Source organism: Pyrgilauda ruficollis, unplaced genomic scaffold, assembly GCF_017590135.1.
Source record: "Pyrgilauda ruficollis isolate IOZ18807 unplaced genomic scaffold, ASM1759013v1 scaffold59, whole genome shotgun sequence".
Classification (NCBI taxonomy): domain Eukaryota; kingdom Metazoa; phylum Chordata; class Aves; order Passeriformes; family Passeridae; genus Pyrgilauda; species Pyrgilauda ruficollis.
Genome location: NW_024527599.1, coordinates 3,917,225 through 3,937,089, shown reverse-complemented (window position 1 = coordinate 3,937,089; position 19,865 = coordinate 3,917,225). Strand labels below are relative to the sequence as shown.

At 47.1% G+C, this 19,865-nt stretch overlaps 1 protein-coding gene and 1 long non-coding RNA gene across 3 annotated transcripts in view; one reads left to right on the top strand and one right to left on the bottom strand.

Annotated features, from left to right (window-relative positions):
* Positions 1-19,865, bottom strand: part of SSH2 (slingshot protein phosphatase 2) — a 91,316-nt gene that overhangs the window by 38,796 nt on the left and 32,655 nt on the right. Inside the window, exon 1 of one of the 2 annotated variants that reach the window (XM_041482920.1) lies at positions 12,354-12,535. The exons of the other annotated variant lie outside the window; for it this stretch is intronic. Coding sequence (XP_041338854.1) covers positions 12,354-12,409 — 56 coding nt within the window. The 5' untranslated portion in view covers positions 12,410-12,535. Of the gene's footprint in view, positions 1-12,353; positions 12,536-19,865 lie in introns of those variants that run through there. 2 annotated transcript variants of the gene reach the window in all.
* On the top strand, positions 12,632-19,117 carry LOC121361858. The gene is made up of 4 exons (XR_005956403.1): positions 12,632-12,852; positions 13,050-13,850; positions 18,248-18,335; positions 19,010-19,117. It is a non-coding gene; the product is annotated as an uncharacterized LOC121361858 (long non-coding RNA).

The following is a 19,865-nucleotide window of genomic DNA, read 5'->3' as shown; positions in this document are numbered from 1 at the left end:
AGGAGAGAATTTCTGCTGAATTCAGAGAGGGTACAACTTGCCAAAGGGAACTCTGATGACCACAGCTGTCTGTGCAAGTGAAGAACAACTGCTTCAGGTGCACAAAACAACCCCACTCAGACACAGTTTCAGAGACAGGATCAAACCAGCCTCAGGTCATCCGACCTGAGATGTGGGAAGCTTTGATACCACTCAACACCCAAGTGAGTTACCAGTCTGCAAGTCACACCCACTGCTGGAAACAACCATGACATGCCATTAGAGCTCCTCTGCCACCAGACCATTTGAACTGAGCTCAGAAATAGCTCTGCAAACTTGGGCAGCCTGGGTATGCAGGAGAGAGCAGTGGCATCCTTTGGAGACTGCATGGAAGACAACAGCTCTGGGCTGAGAAACTTATCCCTGCCAGAAACTCATCCCTGCCTGCTGCCGGCGAAGGGAGCAGCAACAGCTGCTGTTTGCAGCCCAAGTTTCCAGCCCACGCAGCTGCGACAGGGCTGCACTGTGCCGAGACAACCCCAACCACCTGCAGCATTCCTCTGCCTCCCGATGCCCCGAGCCTTGCTCTGCAGGGCTGAGTTTCACACTCCCATCCGATGTATTTCCTCACAGGCACGGCTGGGATTTGTTCCTTACAGGCGAAGGAAAGCAGACTGGGTTTTGTTTTAAGCTGGACAGCATTTTATGGTGTCTGATGGAAGTGAAAGTCCATGTGGGTTTCCTGTTCCCCTCACATACTCTTGGCCTACAGATGAACCAGCTCAACAAACTCCTAAAGCCCAGGAAATGCAGGCAGAGCCCTGACAGGGACATAGCTGCCTCCTCACCACCCAGCCCCGTGCCCAGCCTGCTGCTGGCAGCTCCAGCTTGGGTTTCACTGGGCTGCTGCTGAGCGCGTGCTCCTACAGCAGCCCTGACGCAGCCCTGCCTGTGCCACCTCGCTGCCCAGCCTGGCCCCACGCTTCTGCCAGCCCTCGGCAGGGAGGGAATGTCCTGGTGCTGAGGCTGGGGAGAGGGAGATGTGCTGAGCTGTGGCTGCTGTCACCGCCGAGGAGCAGCGCAGACTGGGGGGACATGCTGCTGATGACAGATCATCAGGTAATGGTTTGTTTCAAGGAATACAAACCTGGGCACAGGTTGTAGGATTACCATGGCAGTGAAGAAGGGGATAAAGCAGGGATGATTTAAGTTATCACAGACTGAAAAGGACCCATTTTCCATGCAGCACAAATAGCAAAAAGCTTTACTGCCCATCTCTCTGGCAATGCAGCAGAGAGGGAGTTCCAGCAAGGCACGCGTTGGTGGCCCATGTTCAGCCTCCGAGGCAGCTTCAGAGAATCCATCCAGAGAGAAAAAGATTCCCAAAAGCAACAACAAAACAAGTTGTGCAGACAAAACCCTGATGTCTCTGGAATTTGAGACTGAAGATATGCACAAAATCGTTCTTCCTGCAGTCTGAGCACGGCAGTTCATGGACTAGGAAGGGGGTGGCTAACACAATTAGGATGCTGATTAAGAAATCTGGGCACTTGGTGTTTACAGAAGAAATTTGATTCTTTGCACTTTTTAAAGCAAAAGACCCAGACCGGAAGAGAGACCATGAAAGGAATTTGTTTTACATGATAGTCCCCAAAGGGTTCCAGGTCTCCAAGTCAAGACATTCCCAGATGAAAGCTCTACATGACATTCTTTTTGTGCCATATACTGTTTAAACATCCTTGGGCATTTTTAATGCATACCACTGGGTTCATGGAGCAGGACAGCAATACCCAGGAGAACACTCCACAGTGTTTTACCACCACATGCCATGCTCCTACCAGCTCAGCCTGCCCAAAGTGAGGCAGCTGCTGTGGCACCAACAAAATGCTTCCACAAATATGTTCTTAGAAACACTTTAATCAACATGAGAAAACTTCCTAAGGATAATCTATCGCATCAAGGAACAGAGAAGAATAACCACCAGCTTTTTTATTAGTTAATCTTCAGAAAGAACACCCCTCTGATTGACACATACTTATCTTTTTTCTCTCCTAATTAACACAGCGCATGTTGATTATCTTTAAACCACACAGTAATCTCCTCTGCCACCAGAGTTTGAAAGCATTGCCTTCAGACACAGCACGTTTCTTTTTAAACCTTAAATGACAGCTGACAGACCCTCCAGCAGTTAATTAACAACCTGGTCTCTCCCCACTACGATTAAATGCATTTAAGATGAGATATTTTATAATAATTTTTTATGCCAATCTCCCTGCATGTCACTGTCACAGACCTGACCATGTTTGGCCTGACTGGCAGTGTCCCACAAGAAGGACCCATCTGCTTTAAATACGACTGTAACACAAGTGACAGGAGACACACCGAGGTCAACTTACTGTCCCTCCCTGCCACAGCCAAGTCCAGGGTCCCCTATATTTAGACAAAGAATGTCCAGCACTTTACAGATGGAAGGAGATCACTGACTTGCTGAAGCGTGGCCAGCGCCGGCCGCCTCCCCGAGATGGGTGTGACCAGGAGGTGACAAGTCCCCAGCACCCGCTCAAGGCAGGGCACCCTGTGTCCCCACTCCCTCCCCAGCAGCCACAGCTCCCCAGGCACAGGCCCAGGATGTGACTGGTCCAGGAGGACACTGCTCTGTCTTTTTCTGGTCTCAGTGGATGTGGCCAGCACCGAGCATGGCTGCGGTCAGCCAGGGAGCAGAGCTCCTGTGGTCAGCCAGGGAACAGAGCTCCTGTGGTCAGCCAGGGAGCAGAGCTCCTGCTGCCTTGAGAAGCAGAACTGTGCCAGGACTCGGCTCTGCAGCCACCCCAACCAGGGCATGGCATGGGGGAATTACACTGGGGAAGCTGCCTGGCTCTGATCACAGCCTTGTTGGCTGCCCTCAGTAAATACATTAACAGACCCCTGTAAATAGAGCACCAAAACAAGGACCACTCTGTCTCTACACAAAGAAATCAATGCTGAATAATAAGCCTTTTCCTCTTGCTAAGAAGAAGCAGATGCTTGTTTACCAAAAGCATCAAAAATCATCAAGAGGTTGTTGGATTTGACTCATAAAAATATAGAAGGAAGTTATTTGTTCAGTATTTTAACTTCTGCAGCACTCAGCACTTTCAATTTTCTCTCATTCTCACTGCATCCTCCCCATGCCATGGTATTTGATCCCTGAATGACAGTTTCCAGCAGGAACAGTAAAATCAGTTTAGGAACGACTGTCCCTTTAGATTAGCAAAAAGGACAGTCAGCAGCAGCCAGTGATGTGAGATGGTTTGTGGGCTGTTTCACAGAGAACTGCCATGTGCCAGGTTTCTTTCAATAGGTTTTGATTTGAAACTGGAAGTCACAGGGAGCTTTACCTGTTGTGATGATACAGCCAGTAATTGGGCCATTGATCTGCTCCCCCTTGCAAATAGGCCAGGGACTTTATTTTAGGGAACAGGGAAGCTACAATTAAGGGAATAAAAACTTAAGTGTGGCTGCAGCTAATAACTTGAAATTTTAATCACCTAGAAGTAAGGAATCATCAAAGACAAAGGATCAGAAACATTTTATAGCTGGAATAGTTTAATGGATTCTGTGCCTTCAAACCAGGTCAGCACTTAGAAGGACAGTTCCTTGCACAAAGCAAGGTCAATAGAAACTTCAGATTCGATTTAAAGCTGCAAAGCAAAGAAGAAACACAGCTTCACTTTGGGTTCAGCGACCCAGCACTGAGAGAACGGGGTAACAGCCTGGAGAGACAAGGCTGCTTGTCCCCAGGAGCTCAGAGCAGCACCCCCAGCACAGCACACCTACCCTGACAGCAGCCACAAAAACCACTCCAACATTCTGCTGGTGTAAGTGACAATCAGCCTCTGGAGCCATCAGGAAAAGCTCTCCAAATCAGACCATGAGATATAATTATGATCCATTTCAAAATGCAAGCTCAGCATCACTTTCCAATCCAACTCTTCCCCCTGCGGATGTTACAAGTTCTTCCTGGAGACAACATCCCTTGTGACTCTGCTTTTTCTTTTGGTGCTCTGAATAGGGATCAGCTTACCAGGAGTCCTTTATTCCCGAAATAATTTCCATTAATCACTCACCATACCCCACTTTAAACAGAAGCTGACAGACTGTGGGATGTCTAACACCAGCACAGCATCACCCAACTTAAATAAAAGCTGAAACGAAGGGCACCCTAAGAGGCAAAAAGAACTGGGAGATTTCTACATAGGAGACAAGAATACTTCTTCAAAATGTTCCTAAGAATTGAAATGTTTTTACACAGCTACTTTAAATACAAGCAGGAAAGCAGTATTGTGAACCATCCACTCTTCATGGTATCTGCTCACAAAAAAAAAAAGTAAATTAAAGAAAAAACAGTAAAGTGCTTCATTCTGAAGCACCGCCCTGCAGTTTTGCATTTGTGATTTCTCAGCACAGCTGCAAATTAACCAATTCTTTTAGCACCTTCATGCGACTTTCAGGGGGATGTCAATGCTTTACTTCAAAATGCATATAAAGGAGTTCTTAACTCAACATAAAAACCCTGCAAAGTTTTGCTGACTAAGACTCAGACTGGAAACATTAAATAAAAGTTTTATTTTACAGGAGTTTGAACTCAGAAGAGTAGAGATTCCAGATGTGTTTATCCCTGCAAAAGTCAGGTGCTAAATTTCAGCAGAATTAGCACTTTAAGCAGTTTGGCAGCCAATTTTCTGTGGTTAACTCAGGTCTTCGTATTTCCTAAAAGCATAGAAACCCCTTTAAAAACCACACATTAAAGTAGAAAGACCATCAGAATACTAAACACTGCCATGTACCACAGAACCAGCGAAGTCTCTAACAAGAACACAGTGTACTTTAGGGAAAAGGCTCTTAAATAGCTTTTAAAAAAGCTCCAGAATAGATATTTGCTTAATTTCAAGCTAGAGAGCCTCTCATAGAACATTTCATTATGTACTTGAAGGAACTAAGGACAAAAGAGTCAGGAAGATTACAGCAGTGTCAAGGTTTTGCTGGGGACTGTGCTGGGAATCTGGGTGATGTCCTGGTCCATCTCCTGACCCCAATTCCCAAAATGCTGCTCCTGGGCTGGCTCAGCACCCCCACACACCAGTGCTGTTCACACACACTGGGCATCACCCACCTCTGGGGTGGGTGTTTGTGTCACCCCCACTTGCTATCAAGGCACATGGATATTCCTATTTTTGCTTTCTTGCAGTTTTCTCATCATGGCAAACCCACAGGAGGGCCAGAAATGGTGCTGACAAACTGTTTGTTTTTATTTAGACTAACTGTCTTTCAGTCTTTGCGCCACAGAGGAATGCGGCTGTTCCACTCTGCATTTGTTTTTTGATTTCTCCATCTCTTTTACAAAGCAAATAAAGGGGGAAAAAAAAACAAACCAAACCTAACAATAACAACAACAAAGTCAGTGACAAGCTCTTCACACACCACCATGCAATGAGCCCTTAAAAAACCCAAACAAACTAAACAAACAAAAAAACCCCTAGTAAAACTCCTCCCACAATCTGGGTTCATTTTAATTCAGTATCGAGTTGCAGAAAGCAAGCAGGGAACCAACATGAGGACAAAGGTAAGACTAATGACAGCTTTTTACACCTTTGTGCAAATGGGATTCCCCCTCACACTGTAACCTGACCAAGGTAAATTTATCATTTGCTCATCAAAATGACCCTACTCCAGTCCCACCTGCCACTTGGACTCTTACAAAACAGCAATACACCCAGACCAGAGCTGCCCGTGCCTGTCTGTCAGCTACAGGTGCCTGAGCCAAGCCACAGGTAACAGCCCTCTCCAAAGCATCCAGCTGGGATTCTGTATGAAAAGAGGCTGCAGGGCAACAAGAGGCTCAGAGAAGCAAATTTATTCTCTTCATGCTGGCAAACAAATCACAAGGAGTAAGAAAATCCAGCACAGTAGACACAATAACACCACAGTACAGACAATTCCAAGCTCAACTCAACAGGGGTCCCAATCCACCGTGGGCACCTCCAGACAGCTCTGGACCATGGGATGAACTTACTCTGATCCACCTAGGTGCCTAAACTAAAACCACACTGCAGCAGTCAGATGTCACAGATCTGTGCTCTTCCAGGGAAAAGCTGGAAGTTAACAGTGCAACCCAAACCCTGACCTGTGGCATTCCCAAGGAGATCCCTGGCAGGAGCCAGCCCTGCCTGGTGGGACAGCATGGAGCTCATTAAGCCATTGTGAGAAGTGTGTGAACAAATGAAAGAGTTCGCTAATAAGTGACAAAGATCATTTGTTTGAAAGAAAGGACTAAATCATTTCTGGTTCAGCAGTCTGGATTTAGCCTACTTGTAACAAAGGTGTTTTGAGGAAAAGCATTCTGCTTAAATGGCTTATTGCAAGTAAATCAGAGAGCCCAAAGAGCTGAACACGATGTTGATGAGGGGCAGATAAGTACTGGATAAACAGGAATATGCACTGAACAAGGAGCCTGTCACCTCAATATAACACAAGTGCCCAAATTTATCAAGATGCCAACGCCAAAAGATTGCCAATCCACTTGCCAATCCAATTAAGATCTTATGAAAGAGTTCGCTAATAAGTGACAAAGATCATTTGTTTGAAAGAAAGGACTAAATCATTTCTGGTTCAGCAGTCTGGATTTAGCCTACTTGTAACAAAGGTGTTTTGAGGAAAAGCATTCTGCTTAAATGGCTTATTGCAAGTAAATCAGAGAGCCCAAAGAGCTGAACACGGTTTTGATGAGGGGCAGATAAGTACTGGATAAACAGGAATATGCACTGAACAAGGAGCCTGTCACCTCAATATAACACAAGTGCCCAAATTTATTAAGATGCCAACGCCAAAAAATTGCCAATCCACATTGAGATCTCCCAGGTTGGATTCCTGTCACTCCCAGCCTTCAGCAACTCTGGGACTTGTCTTTTAAGTTTACCTTTACAGGCTTTTCTTCTCCCCATCCTCCCTCATCCACAGGCTGATGTCCTTGAACCAGAAAGCTGCTGTCTGTCACAAAACACTTGGTAAATCCCACACAACCCAGCAATAGGTGGCTGCAGAAGAGCTCTTGCCAGTCTGCAGTTCCTTCTCAAGCTGATGGATTCAAGCTCTGGCCAAGCTGCACATGGAAAGCAAAGGGGTGGCTTTGGAATACTTCAGCAAAAGCACAAGTGTTTACTATTAAGGACAGGAGTGAGTTTTGCTCCATGTGTTTGCGAAAATTTCAGTCTTCAAGCAGCTGCTATAAAACACCATGGCTGGAAACTCAAGTTGCAGATTTGCTCTGTACACATTACATATGTTACACTGGAGAAAAATATTTGCTGAACTAGTTTTAAGCCCATACGTGCTGATAATTTAAATGCTGTTTGTCAGACCAATACAGGGGAGACAGCAGCTCTTCAGAACCTACTACAGAATGGGATGCAGAATTTTAAACTTTCTTTGACCCCACAAACACTAGTCAGAAGCAACTGTCAAGAAAGTTAGCTTGAAGTTGGTTTAAAAACAATGAAGCAATATTTTACCAGGGGCTCTGTGATAAAGGTGCAAGGACGTAGAGTCCCAAAAAAAAAAATCCCAGCCAGCTATTAACTGGCCCCAAAAGGTCTTTTTCTGCTGATAATCTCACCGGGGTCCTTCTGCTTTGTGGTCTTTAGAAAAATCCCAAGCATTTCCAGAGACAGGAACATCTGCAGATGTTTCAAGACAACACAATCTCAGAGTCAACTCTACCATTTAAATTCTTTTAAAACATTAATTTGGCAGCCCAGCAGCATGGGCTTCCTAACTAAAACATATTGCTCAAAAAGAGTCGTGGCGTGGGGGGTTTGTCCTTGAAACACTGGTTTGTGGCTCAGGTTTTGATTTGATGTCTGATAACCATCTCTGTGTCTCTTCCAGCCCTTACCAGGAAGGATTGGTGAGACAAATACTCACAGCTTCCAGGGGAATAAAAGGAAAAGCCAAACAGGAAAAGTAGTTATGAACAATACAGCCCTGGCTTGGTTAATGATCAACTCTGCACAGACCATACTACTTTTATGCAAATACCACAACCTATTTGAACAGTTTTCAGTAATCAGTGGGTAGTAAGAGGCCTCTTAAGCATTGCATTTGTTTCATCAAAAGCAGCAAAGAAATAAAAAAGATGAGAAATCCCCAACGACTCTGCTATGTCAACATGCAGTGAGCAGGGTGAGCTCAGCTGTGTGGAGGGGTGGGCAGGAAGGGTAAGGGGTCAGGTTCCCCTGCCTGCACATTCCCATCACATCCCCGATGGAGTAGGAGGCTGTCTTCTGCAGCCCTACAAACACAGAGCACACAATGCACACTTGAATGGAGAAAACAACTGCTGCAGTCTGCCCTGATCCTACCAGGCTCTACAAGACATGAAGGGCTCATCAACCACTTTCTCTATTTCAAGCACTTCCAACCAGAGCAACCCTCAGCTCATAAGGCAACTTCAGTCAGAGCTGACAGCAGTAACTGGAATGACTCTGCTGATCTTCCAGGCTTTTTGCAGCAGTTTCCAAGCATCTCCTCCTGGGCTCTTAAATATCATTGACTCTCAGCACAATGGTAAAATACTTACAAAGCTACACTGCTTTACAATGGCACAGAAACAATTAAAGATTTCCAATAACATGCTGCTCAGAGGATTGCGGTCTAATTGCTGAACGGTCAAGGGTTTTGGCAGCAATAACACTGTAAGGAGATAAAAAGGCTGTAAGGCTTCCCATACAAGAAATAAATAAATAAGCAGCTCTCCAAAGAATGGCAACAGCAGCCACACACCTATCTAAGTTCCTGACTTGGCACAATTCAAGATTAGGTGGTCATGAAATTTCCCACCACAAAGGCCATGGCCGTGTGACAGAGGAAAATGAAAGGGGTGGGGGAGGACAAAGGGCCAAGCAGGTTACAGCACAGAGTGGCAACACAATGAGCCTGAATTACCCACTGCTGTCATTTACTGTACAGTTTGTAATTACCTGCACAGCCTCAGAACTTCCTCTTACACTGTGAAGTGTTGTTTCTTCACACTCTGCACACAAGGGCTATCACTTAGAAGAAAACTGATTACAGGAGAGAGCAACAAGCTGCTAAGCCGGGTCTGAAAGGACATTTTGTATCTACCTATCACTGAACATAATTCAGTTTAACTTCTTGGTTTATTTTTTCCCCCGAAAAGCTCCACCATAAACTCACAATGTTGTGAAGAAAGTGTCTACTCCTGCTCCTTCTTTTTTCCCCCCCATCAAAGTTTAAAATACATATAAAAACGGAGTTAACATCTTATAACAGAAAATAGACTGGTATGAGGCAAGCACAAGAACCATGGGAAGCAATGAGCCTATCTGTGCTTTTAGATCCATCTGGCTCCTGAGTTTTGGAGGATGAAGGAGTAAACAGGGCAGGAGTGCTTCAACGTGTGCTCAGCTGTGCCCAGGGAGGGCTCCCACTGCTGCCTGGCAGAAAGGAAGCCAAGGCAGAGTCAAAAGTATTTAAACACAACAAAAAATGCTTCAAAATGCCAGAGAGATAGGGGTACCAAAGGGAGGTGGTCAATCCTCAGGTTCTGCACAAAGGCTGAGCATCCCTCTGCACCTTCCTGCCCCGCTGAACACAGCCTGGTAAGGCTCACACAGGAAGGATGTGGCTCAGTGAAAGCAAGAGCTGGGTTTTCTCAAACACCAAGTGAGTGCCCTGATGGCTGGGTCATCCTGCTGTGTCACTGAGATAGAGAGCAAAACTGGGTGACAGAGGAATCTGGCATTATCAGAGAAACTTGGAAAAGCCACTTCAGGGACACCAGCAATGAATTGAATAACTCAAACTTGGCCAGAGGCAAAGGAAGCGACTGCAGGCAGGAAGAACTGATCCATGGTAATTCCTCCAGGTTTCTTGTTAAAAACTCTTTGATATTTGCAGACTCTCTGAAGCTTTGCTTTTTTTCTTTCTATCTTTCCTATCAGCTGCCTTAGAGTTTTAACAGACCAAAGGAAATTTTGAATCCTACACACAAATAAACTAGTAAATCAGCAGAATTCCCCCTAGGTTCAGTGAGAATAGCAAGAATTTCTGGAACAAGTTACAACTATAAATTATGAGCATTTTGATAAACACAAGTCTCCCGGACATTATTTGAATCCTTGTGAACCTGAAATGAATTAGACCCAGACCAGCTGACTACATTACTGACTAAAAGCGTCAACACAAGAGTAATTTCTGCTGATCTCTGAAAGTCAGAGCTGATCAGCCAAATACATCTACTAAAGAATACACTGAAACAGAAGTTTCTGATAATGTTTGGGTCACCAATGCCCTTCCCATTCCACAGAGAACACATTTTTAGCACAGCAAAAAACTAAATCTGGATTTTTAGGTCTTGCCCGCGACGAAATAAGGACATCCAATATTAATCAGCCTTTGTGAAATTGTAATTAGGAGCACAAACTTTAAATGCTGGCCTTTACCAGGCCAGCGCGAGAGCCACAGCACCATCCTGATTGAGAACACTAGCAAAATATTAATCCAGCACTCAGCCCTGTGAGAACACTTCTGCGTGGGCCAAAAGCTCTGTCATTCTCATGCTTATTAATCTTCCCTCACAGGAGGCAAAGGACAGCGTAAGCTCCACTCTGATAACTCTGTTATCTCTCTCCCCAGAAAAGGAAAGGGTGGTCCTTCCAACCAAGTGGCCATTTAAACCACCACGAGGCACTGCAGGGATCCATGTGACAGAGGGAGCAGAGACGAGCAGCATTTCCCCTTTCTTTTAATCCCTTTCTGTACAGTCTCCGACCCTGGGTTAAGTGTTTGAGCAGTGGATAAAACAAACACCTTAAAAGCACTTAAATTGTTACCTGGCTACCTACTCTAGCTCGGTAAATCATCCGGAGCTCCAAGGAAATGTTTCAGCCCACGGTATGTTAGGTTTTCACCACAACTCCAGAATTACTGCAACTTCCCAAAGCCCAGGGCATATCCAGTTTGCATCATTGCTTTGGAAGAACAGTTTAGGTGCATCTCTGTTAAACCTGCATTATCAGCAACCGCAGGGAAAGCCCTGATGTTTACAGGCAACATTGCGAACGGAAAAAGTTACTAATTACAAACATTTTGGGTTGAGTATGAAAGGCTCACAGAGACTTAGCTGAACTGATTACCAACTGCAGCAGCGATTGCTAGCGCTCACAAAAGAAGGCACAGAGTCCGGGGACTCATTTCCATATGAAGCATAAGCAGAGATATCTACTAAAGACTTCCAGCTGCAGTTCTAGCAGGAGCTTCTTGCGACAAGAACACAGTTCCAGGTGGGACCCAGCACTTTATCTGTAAGCCTTTCATGATGCTTTCAAGAGATAAAACAATCTGTTGGCTTCTTTAAAGAAGCATCAAGCATGGCTAGACCACAGCGACTATCTCTCTGCACGCCTTATCTACCACCCCATAGCTGCCACTTCCCTCCTTAATCCTTCCAGCCAAACCCCACAACACAGGCAGTGGCTGTTAATTGTTTATAAATTAAATGATTATTCGTATCTGCATATCAAAGGCGGGGGGGTTGTGTTGAGGTAGGGGGGGGGGGGGGGGGGGGGGGGGGTGTGCAGCTGGAGAGACTGATTTTCCATGCGGCTCAGTTTGGGACACGGAGACACTCTGCACTTTAGAGCTGCCCAAGACTGACAGTACTGAACAACTGCAGCAGCGCACGTCCCTGCCTTGTGACCCGCAGGTGCTGAGTGTCCTGCCTCAGACCTGCTCCTGTGGCTGCCACCCGGGACACCCCAGCCCCGCAGACCCCCTGTGCCGCTTTGCGATAAGCCGAGATCAGATAAAGGGGCTGATCTCTGCTTTGAGCCCAAAACACGGCCAAAGTCAGCGGGCCGGGGATCTGCAGCCCGCTGTCAGCGCCCAGCCCGCCGGGTCCCGCCCGGCACCGCGGGGGAAGCGGCGGCTCCGGCGGAGCGAGCGCAGCCCTGAGCTGCCCGGGCGGCTCCCGTGTAACACTGGGACAAGCGCTCGGACGGGACTCGGAGTACTCGTAGTGAGAAAAAAGAACAATCAGGGAAGTGAGCGGCGAGGGAGCAGCAGCTGCAGGGCGCTGCCCGCGCTTATCAGCACTTCCACGCTGCGGTGCCGGCCAGGGAAAAGTTTGCCCGGAGGCAATTGGCGGCGGAGCGAACTACGGGGAACGGGGCGGGCGAGGAGAGAGGGGAGAGAAGGGAGAGAGGGGACAGCGGAGTGAGCGCAACGCACGCCCGGGCAGGGGGAGCCGCCGGGAGCCGGAGCAGGCGGAGCGGCACCGCGAAGGGGAGTCTCGGCGGGCGGCGTGTACCGGTACTCACAGCTGGGCGATGGCGCCCTGGGAGATGACGGCGTTGTCGGAGAAGTAGGGGATCATCGCTCCCCGCCGCGGCGGCCGCCCTGCCCCGCGGCATCGGCACCGCCGCTCTGCCCCGCGCCCGCCGCGCCGCCCCCGCCGCGCAGGCGCGGCCCGAGGGCGGGACCAGGACAGGCCCCACCCCCTGCCCCGCCCACACCGCACGTGGCGGCGCGGGGCTGCGGGGAGGGGAGGGGACACGCGGGACCGGGACACGCGGGACCGGGACACGCGGGACGGGGACAGACGGGACCGGACACACGGAACAGAGACAGGCGGGACGGGAACAGACGGGACCGGACACACGCAACAGAGACAGGCGGGACGGGGACACACGGATCAGGGACAGACGGGACCGGGACACACGGATCAGGCAGACAGTCCGCCCCGCTCACGGGCCGGGGTTCAGCTGCCGGTTCCCCCGGCGGGCGGCAGCGAGGGACAGGGCACAGCACCGCGCGCGGGTGCGCCCAGCTTTTCCTTTCCCTTTCCTTTTCACTTCCCCTTTTCCCTTCCTCTCCTTTTTTTCTCCCTCAGATCTAGCCAGCGAGGCTGCACGCCCTGCAACCGGGTTTGATGCAGCACATCAAACGATGTTTTGCAAAATGCAGGCAGCGACAACTCGGGTGCTTAGGAAACGACCTTAATTTCTCTCCTGCAGGAGACGGGGGGAACAGTTCTTGGCAGTAACTTTCATATGCAGAGACGCGACAACTTGCTTTCTGCCAAAGGAGAAGAGAAGCAGCTGCCTTTCAGTGCTGTTTAATCTTTAGCTCCATCGTCCCTCGAGAAAAGGAAGAAAGGAAGTTATTTAAAACAAAAGTCTTGTCGTTTGGCTGCTGGGAATTCAGATGTTACAGTGCGAGGGAAACTTAATACGGTTTTCCACTGGGGAGAGCCGGGGGCAGCTCGATCCCACCCGGCACTGCCCATCCCGGACCGGCATTCTCCAGCCCTTACACCCAGCAAGCAGCGCGGGCGAACAACCAAGGAGCCCTGGATTGGAAGCAAGCTCAGTTTTGTGTTTCCCACAGGAATGCATGACAGCCCAGCACAGAGGAACATGATATACCAGTCTTAAGTCATCTGCTCTAGGTGGCACATGCTCAGCAAGGAGGCACAAGTGAGCTGGCAGGGGAAGATGTGAGTTTAAACACAACTACTTGTTAATGACATCTACTCAAGAGCAAAAAATACCAAGGCATCAGCTGCAGAGCTGCCCCTGTGATCTGGCAGCAGAGCTGGAAGCCAAAAGCTTCATCAGCTTTATTTCCAAATATTAATTAAAAGTTTCAGAGAACCAGAAAGAGGTTGAAAAAAACCAACACAGTGTGATGGGAGCTTCTTCAGGTCTTGATAGGAGACTTGACATGAACAAGAAGAGACTCCTCTGAAAGGTGTTGACCATCTCCACTTCAGGGATGGGCAGAGAAAAGGGCAAAGCAGTGGAATTTGTGATTCTGTAAGTTTTGCTAGGGTATTGTTTGGTTACAATAGTTTAAGCAATGTCATCCTGTATAGCCAAGAGCGCAGCTCTGGTAATGGTGCCTCACAGCTGTAAAGAAAATGCACTGCCAGCTTGCTGCAATGCCAGAAAAAAGTAATTTTGTTAGGCAGAAATGAAGTTAGTTGCAAGAAGCAATGGAAAAATCAGGACTGAGAAATGGAGGGTAACTCAATCCTTCCAGAGGTCAAGAGACTGGCAAGAACCTCATATTCTGTAGTAACACATACCACACATTCACAGACTGAAAAACAAGCCCAGAACTTCTGTTCTATTCTAATTAATAACTTAAGGGCTTTATTCAATCATTGTAGAAGACTAAATGTACTTAGATACTGTCCAGACACGTCAGATTTCTTACACATAACCACCATTACAAGGCAAGCCCCTAAAACCTGCTGAAAACAAGTGCAGTGATTAACTACAAGCAGCTACTCATAACATATGGATAATAGATTTGTTAATGAATTAGGTCTGGATTAATACAATCATGCACTGCATCTCCATATGCCAGGGAACCAAGTGATGACAGAAATAACCCATTTGTTTTCTTTTCGAACCTTTAGAGAACAGAAATAGGAAATCCTCAAATAAGTTCATATCTTGAAATCTGCACTAATAAAAGCTATTTGAACTTGGGTTTGTTGCCATAAAGATTGAAACCCCAGCCTCAAAGTGGCACTGCTTTCAGGTACATGTTAGTGAGATTAGCATTTCAGTTCCCACTGTCCATTTGTGGAGACTCAGAGAATCATTAAGGTTGGAAAAGACCTCCAAGATCAAATCAAATCTCTGACCCATCACCACGTTCTCAACCAGACAGCAGCAATAAATGCTGTGTTATTTTCATACTTTGCTTTTAACATCAGACTTAAGGAACTCTATTTCTTTGTCAAAGTTGCTGCTATGTTTAGACATGGGTAAAAGTTTAGACCCAGTAAACTGATCTCTCAGCACACAGGAGCAAGGAGCAGGCAGAAAGAAAGGGATGCACGAGATGGAGTTTAGGCAGCAAGTCATAAGACAGCCAAGAAACTGCTCGTGGCTGGAAGCAGGTGCACTCTGCTGGGACAAATACATGAAGAATTTAAAGCGCACAAAATTGCAGTGATGACAGGTAGCAGCCTAAATCACCCCGTGCTGCAACAGAGCATGTGAGCAGAGCCATTAATCACTGCATGACAAGATGTAAATACGCCTGTCTGGGGTCTCAAGTGCTGCCCAGCCCAGTGCACCAAATGACACTGCTGCAGGGCAAAGGGCACTGCTTGTCTGAGTTCTGCCCAGCATTTCCCACTCCCCAGGAGGCCCTGGGATCAGCGGGGCAGGCAGCAAACCCCGCAAGGCACCACGACACCACAAACCTGTGGGGCAGCAGGATCCCATTTAACCTTTGAACACCACACGAATAAACTGGGGTTATATACAGCACGTGAGACACACTGTAAAAACACCCATCCCCAAAGCTTTGCTACACTAAGGCAGCAGCTAGAACCAGTTATGGAAGCACAGTGGAAAAAAAACAAGGAGTATACGCCTGTCTGGGGTCTCAAGTGCTGCCCAGCCCAGTGCACCAAATGACACTGCTGCAGGGCAAAGGGCACTGCTTGTCTGAGTTCTGCCCAGCATTTCCCACTCCCCAGGAGGCCCTGGGATCAGCGGGGCAGGCAGCAAACCCCGCAAGGCACCACGACACCACAAACCTGTGGGGCAGCAGGATCCCATTTAACCTTTGAACACCACACGAATAAACTGGGGTTATATACAGCACGTGAGACACAATGTAAAAACACCCATCCCCAAAGCTTTGCTACACTAAGGCAGCAGCTAGAACCAGTTATGGAAGCACAATGGAAAAAAAAACAAAGAGGGACGTCTGAGCAAGCACTTCAGGAGGGGGGAGCAGAGGGAATGCTACCAGAGCTGCCTCTGGAAAGAAGTTTCAGGGGCTGGAAGGAGAACATGCATGCACAAATCTCCCACATTGACTTGTAGTGTTTGGTCTGGCAGACGAGGCTGACAACATATTGTTTATTCATACAGTCATCATTCTCCCCGGTGTCTGCATTGCAAAACTCCACGATCACAGCAGCTTGTACAGAACCTTCAGCTGTGTCACCTTCCTGGTGCATTTCAACAGTTTTTGATCTCCCAGTGGTGTAACAGAGTAATCCTGTGTCCTACACAGGACTAGCACTTGCTAATGGGCTTCTCCTAGTCCAGCCCAGGCCCCGGTGCACAGGTCAGGCTTGGCACTGGCATGCCCAGATTTGAAACTTGCAGCAGGCATGCTCAGAGCTGGACACCCAGTCGTGTCAGTGCACATAGTCCACATGCAAACAGGGCATTCATCAAGCTTCTGTTTCCATCCAAGATCAACAGCTTCAGGCTGAATTGCTGCTTCTTGTCAGACCACACAAAGGTGTGGGTGTCATCGTGTTCCACCCACTCCTATCCCACAGCGCCTTGCTAAGTGTCTGCTCACGTGTTAACATGATTAAATCTGCAGCACGATTGTTTTATTAGGCATCTTCAATTTTTAGTCTACACTAAGGGGGACGTGATGACCTCTTTCCATTTTATAGTACACCTACCAGTGAGATGTCCTCTGGTCCCCTCAGTTCTCTCTTTTTGAAGAACACTTTTTTTGAATGAACACAACATACTGTCATAGTCTTTCTGACTGCAGTGGGTGTCAAGGGTTGGGTATTATTAAGCCTGTTTGGACTGAAGTCCAGGTACTCTCTGCAAAATCAAGGAATGTTCTGTTCCTACAAGCATGGAAAGTACTACAGCTGTAACACTGGTCATGTTCAAGGTAGAGGGGACAGTGGGAGGCTATCACACATAGGAATTTTGCCCTCAATCATTATTATCAGTATCACAGATAAGGCAATGCAGAACCCAGACCCATGTTTTCAGGGGATTATGAAAAAAACTTGTGAAGCCGCTTTGTTAGACAAACAAACTTCCCCCTCACCCCCAGCACATCCTCTCCCTGCTGAGCAATGTGCCACGGCCGTGTCTGCTCAGCCACCTTTACTGCACATGTGGAAAGTTTATTCTGTACTGTTCAACAGCTGTTTCCGGTGATATTTATGAAAAGTCACCTAGTTTTAAAAACAACACGTCCCTGCCCACAGCCGAGCACGGGAGCCTTGCACAGGCACGGCTGGGGAACAGAGGTAGCGAGTTCATTTCCGTGTGCAGAGGTGGGGCCAAGTCCTTTTTTGTTCTCACCGGCAGCTACGCTCAGTCTTTGTCCACAAAGGCTGCTGTCTCTGCATCAGCTCTGGTGGGAAAAGGGTCCTAAGGGGTAGCCTTGAAAAATTAGCTGCCACACTGAGCTCTTTGAGGGTCAAAGGACCTGATGACCCTGCATTTCTGGTGGGAAGTCAGTTAAGTCATGCTTTTACTGTGAGGATATGTGGCTTTAAGCACTGAACAGAGTCGACAGATGAGTGTGAGTGGATTAAGCGTCCAAACAGATGATTTATTTGGGAAGAGCCTTAAATTAGTGCAGCGAACCTGTAAATAGGTAGAGACCACTGGCTGAGAGCAGCACCTCTTGCACTCATCTCCTACTGCTGCCTCCACACCTCGGAGGAGAAGCTGATCTGTCAGAGGCCTTCTGGATGGTTCTGGCATGGGAGACAAAACCTTCTGCATTCTGCAGTCCAATTTATCAGGAAAACATGAACGATTTCAGTAGCAGGCATCATAAACAAGCCAATGCACGCAGGGCAGAAGGAGATGGAGTACACAAAGCTTTCCCAGTGATAACAGACATACCACCCACCAAGGCAGGGCTTACATACCCCAGCTGCATTACACACAGCCAGGGGAACTTAACCAAGTAATTATAAAGGAGCCCATATCTAGTTAAAACAAAACCAAACCAAACAAAAACTAAAAAAGAAAAAAAAAAAAGAAAAAAAAGAAGAAAAAAAAAAAGGCAGGGGGAGGCAGGAACAGGGAAAGCACGCAAAACTGTACTTTAATCCTGAAGAACCAGTCAGAACAGGAAGCCACATTCTAAATTTGGTTATTTAAGCTGTCAAAGAGTATTTCTGTTTCCAGTTCTTGAGCAAAGAAATCAGCCAAGTACAGGGGTAGGGAGATAAGCATCACTGAAAGAACAAACCCCTGCTTTTAAAGCCCTTTGGTCAGCTGCCCATCATGATCGATGATTAGGCTGCCTAGCTGAGAATTCAACACCTATTTTGCAATATTATCAGTTCATTAAACCCTTCCCTCACCAATCCCACAGCCAATCACTGTACAGTTTACTTATCATTAAATCTTCGAGGGTCTGACACAGAGAGGTCAGTGCTCAATTACACCCTTTTTTACAGAGCCTGAAGCAAAGATGACTGAAGGGACCCGAGCAGGAGAAAGGACACAAGCAGCAATGTCTGCTCCCAACAAGCAACACCACTGTAGGTAATGTATTATTTCAGTGACCTGTGGAAAAGAAAGATCTAAATCCTCCCAACTGTCAAACCATCCACTCACCCAATTTTATAAAGGAATGTTTTTGATGCAAAGACACCAAAGAGCTGAACGGCAATGAGTCCAGAAACCCTGGCTCAGATTATCAAAATACATTTAAGTGAAATCCATGAAATGCTGAAAACTGAAGATTCATGTTTAACTTTGAATTGTGAAGGTGTCTCACCAGGAAAGGGAATTTCAGAGTTTCTATTCTAAAGGAATAGAAATCCTTTAGCTTAGAGCTCCTGGTTCATGCTCAGCAGGAGACAGAAGCACGTATGGAATCCTTAAGGCACTCCTGGTCAGCCCCTCCTCTGTGACCCTCTGAAGGAGCACAAGTGTGTGGGAGCAGCTGTTCTGGACTCTGGACCCTTTTGGTAGCTGAAGGACCTGACCCACCTTCATTCCTTTTACTTCCCAGCTTGTCCTTGCCCTGTTCCTCATTCTCCTCTGTTCACACGCTTAGAATGACAAATTCAAAACCACTTTTCATATGCATTCAGATTTTGAGCTAGCTCCCTGTGTTTACCTGGTAATTTGGCAATGCAACGATATTACTCTGCTTGATCCTTCAGCCTGAAGATCACACCTGAAATCATCTCACACATTATTGTGATCCACAGGTATGTCATCGGACTGGACTGAACACGTCGCAACCACAAACAGACCTTGCAGTGAACCAGCCCTGCAGATACCTGTTACTAATCTAATAAACCCAAATTTTACTGCCAGTTCAATACCTTTGCTCACTGTTTGGTGATAAAAGAAGTGGTATTCAAAAATGAAGGCCACTGTAATGAATCGTGGCCCGCAGAACTTTTTCTGGTGGTCAGCAGAGCTGGCAAATGACCAGAACTGTTCTTTACCTCGGCATTACACTCTCCCCAAGCAGCTGTAGTAAATGCCAGAGAGAGGCTGAGCTGTCACTGAAAGGAAAGACAGAAAGATGAATTCAGGAAACACATTCTAAAGATAAGGTTCGTACTACAAGAGCTTAGTAATCTCCAGCACGGATAAACACACGTTCTCCTGTACAGCACAGACACAGCCCCATCTTCCTCAAGATGGAGTTAACAAACTGTCTTGCACACCCAATAAAGATCCAGCTACTGTTCAAGTACCAACAGAGTAATTGTTTGGCAGCTGCAGCAGCGAGCAAAGGCAGCACAAGGAAGGTTTAGTTGCCAGAATTCTCAGCACAAGGCTTTTGGAAGTCTCTTGTAACACCAGAGAGGTTTTAAGGATAACCAGGAGCCTGCCACAGGAGCACCAAATGGTGATGACACACATCTCCAAAAGTCACAGGATGCTGCAGATCCCCACATCTCAGTGTGGAGTGTGAATGAGCCTTTGGAAGTGCAGTCAATTCAGTATCACACGGTCAGCCCCCATTTCGTGCAGGGACTAACACATATTGTACAACGGGTCTCAGTTTAAAAATCAAACACCTTGGCTTACAGTTTATTGAGCTGCTGCCCT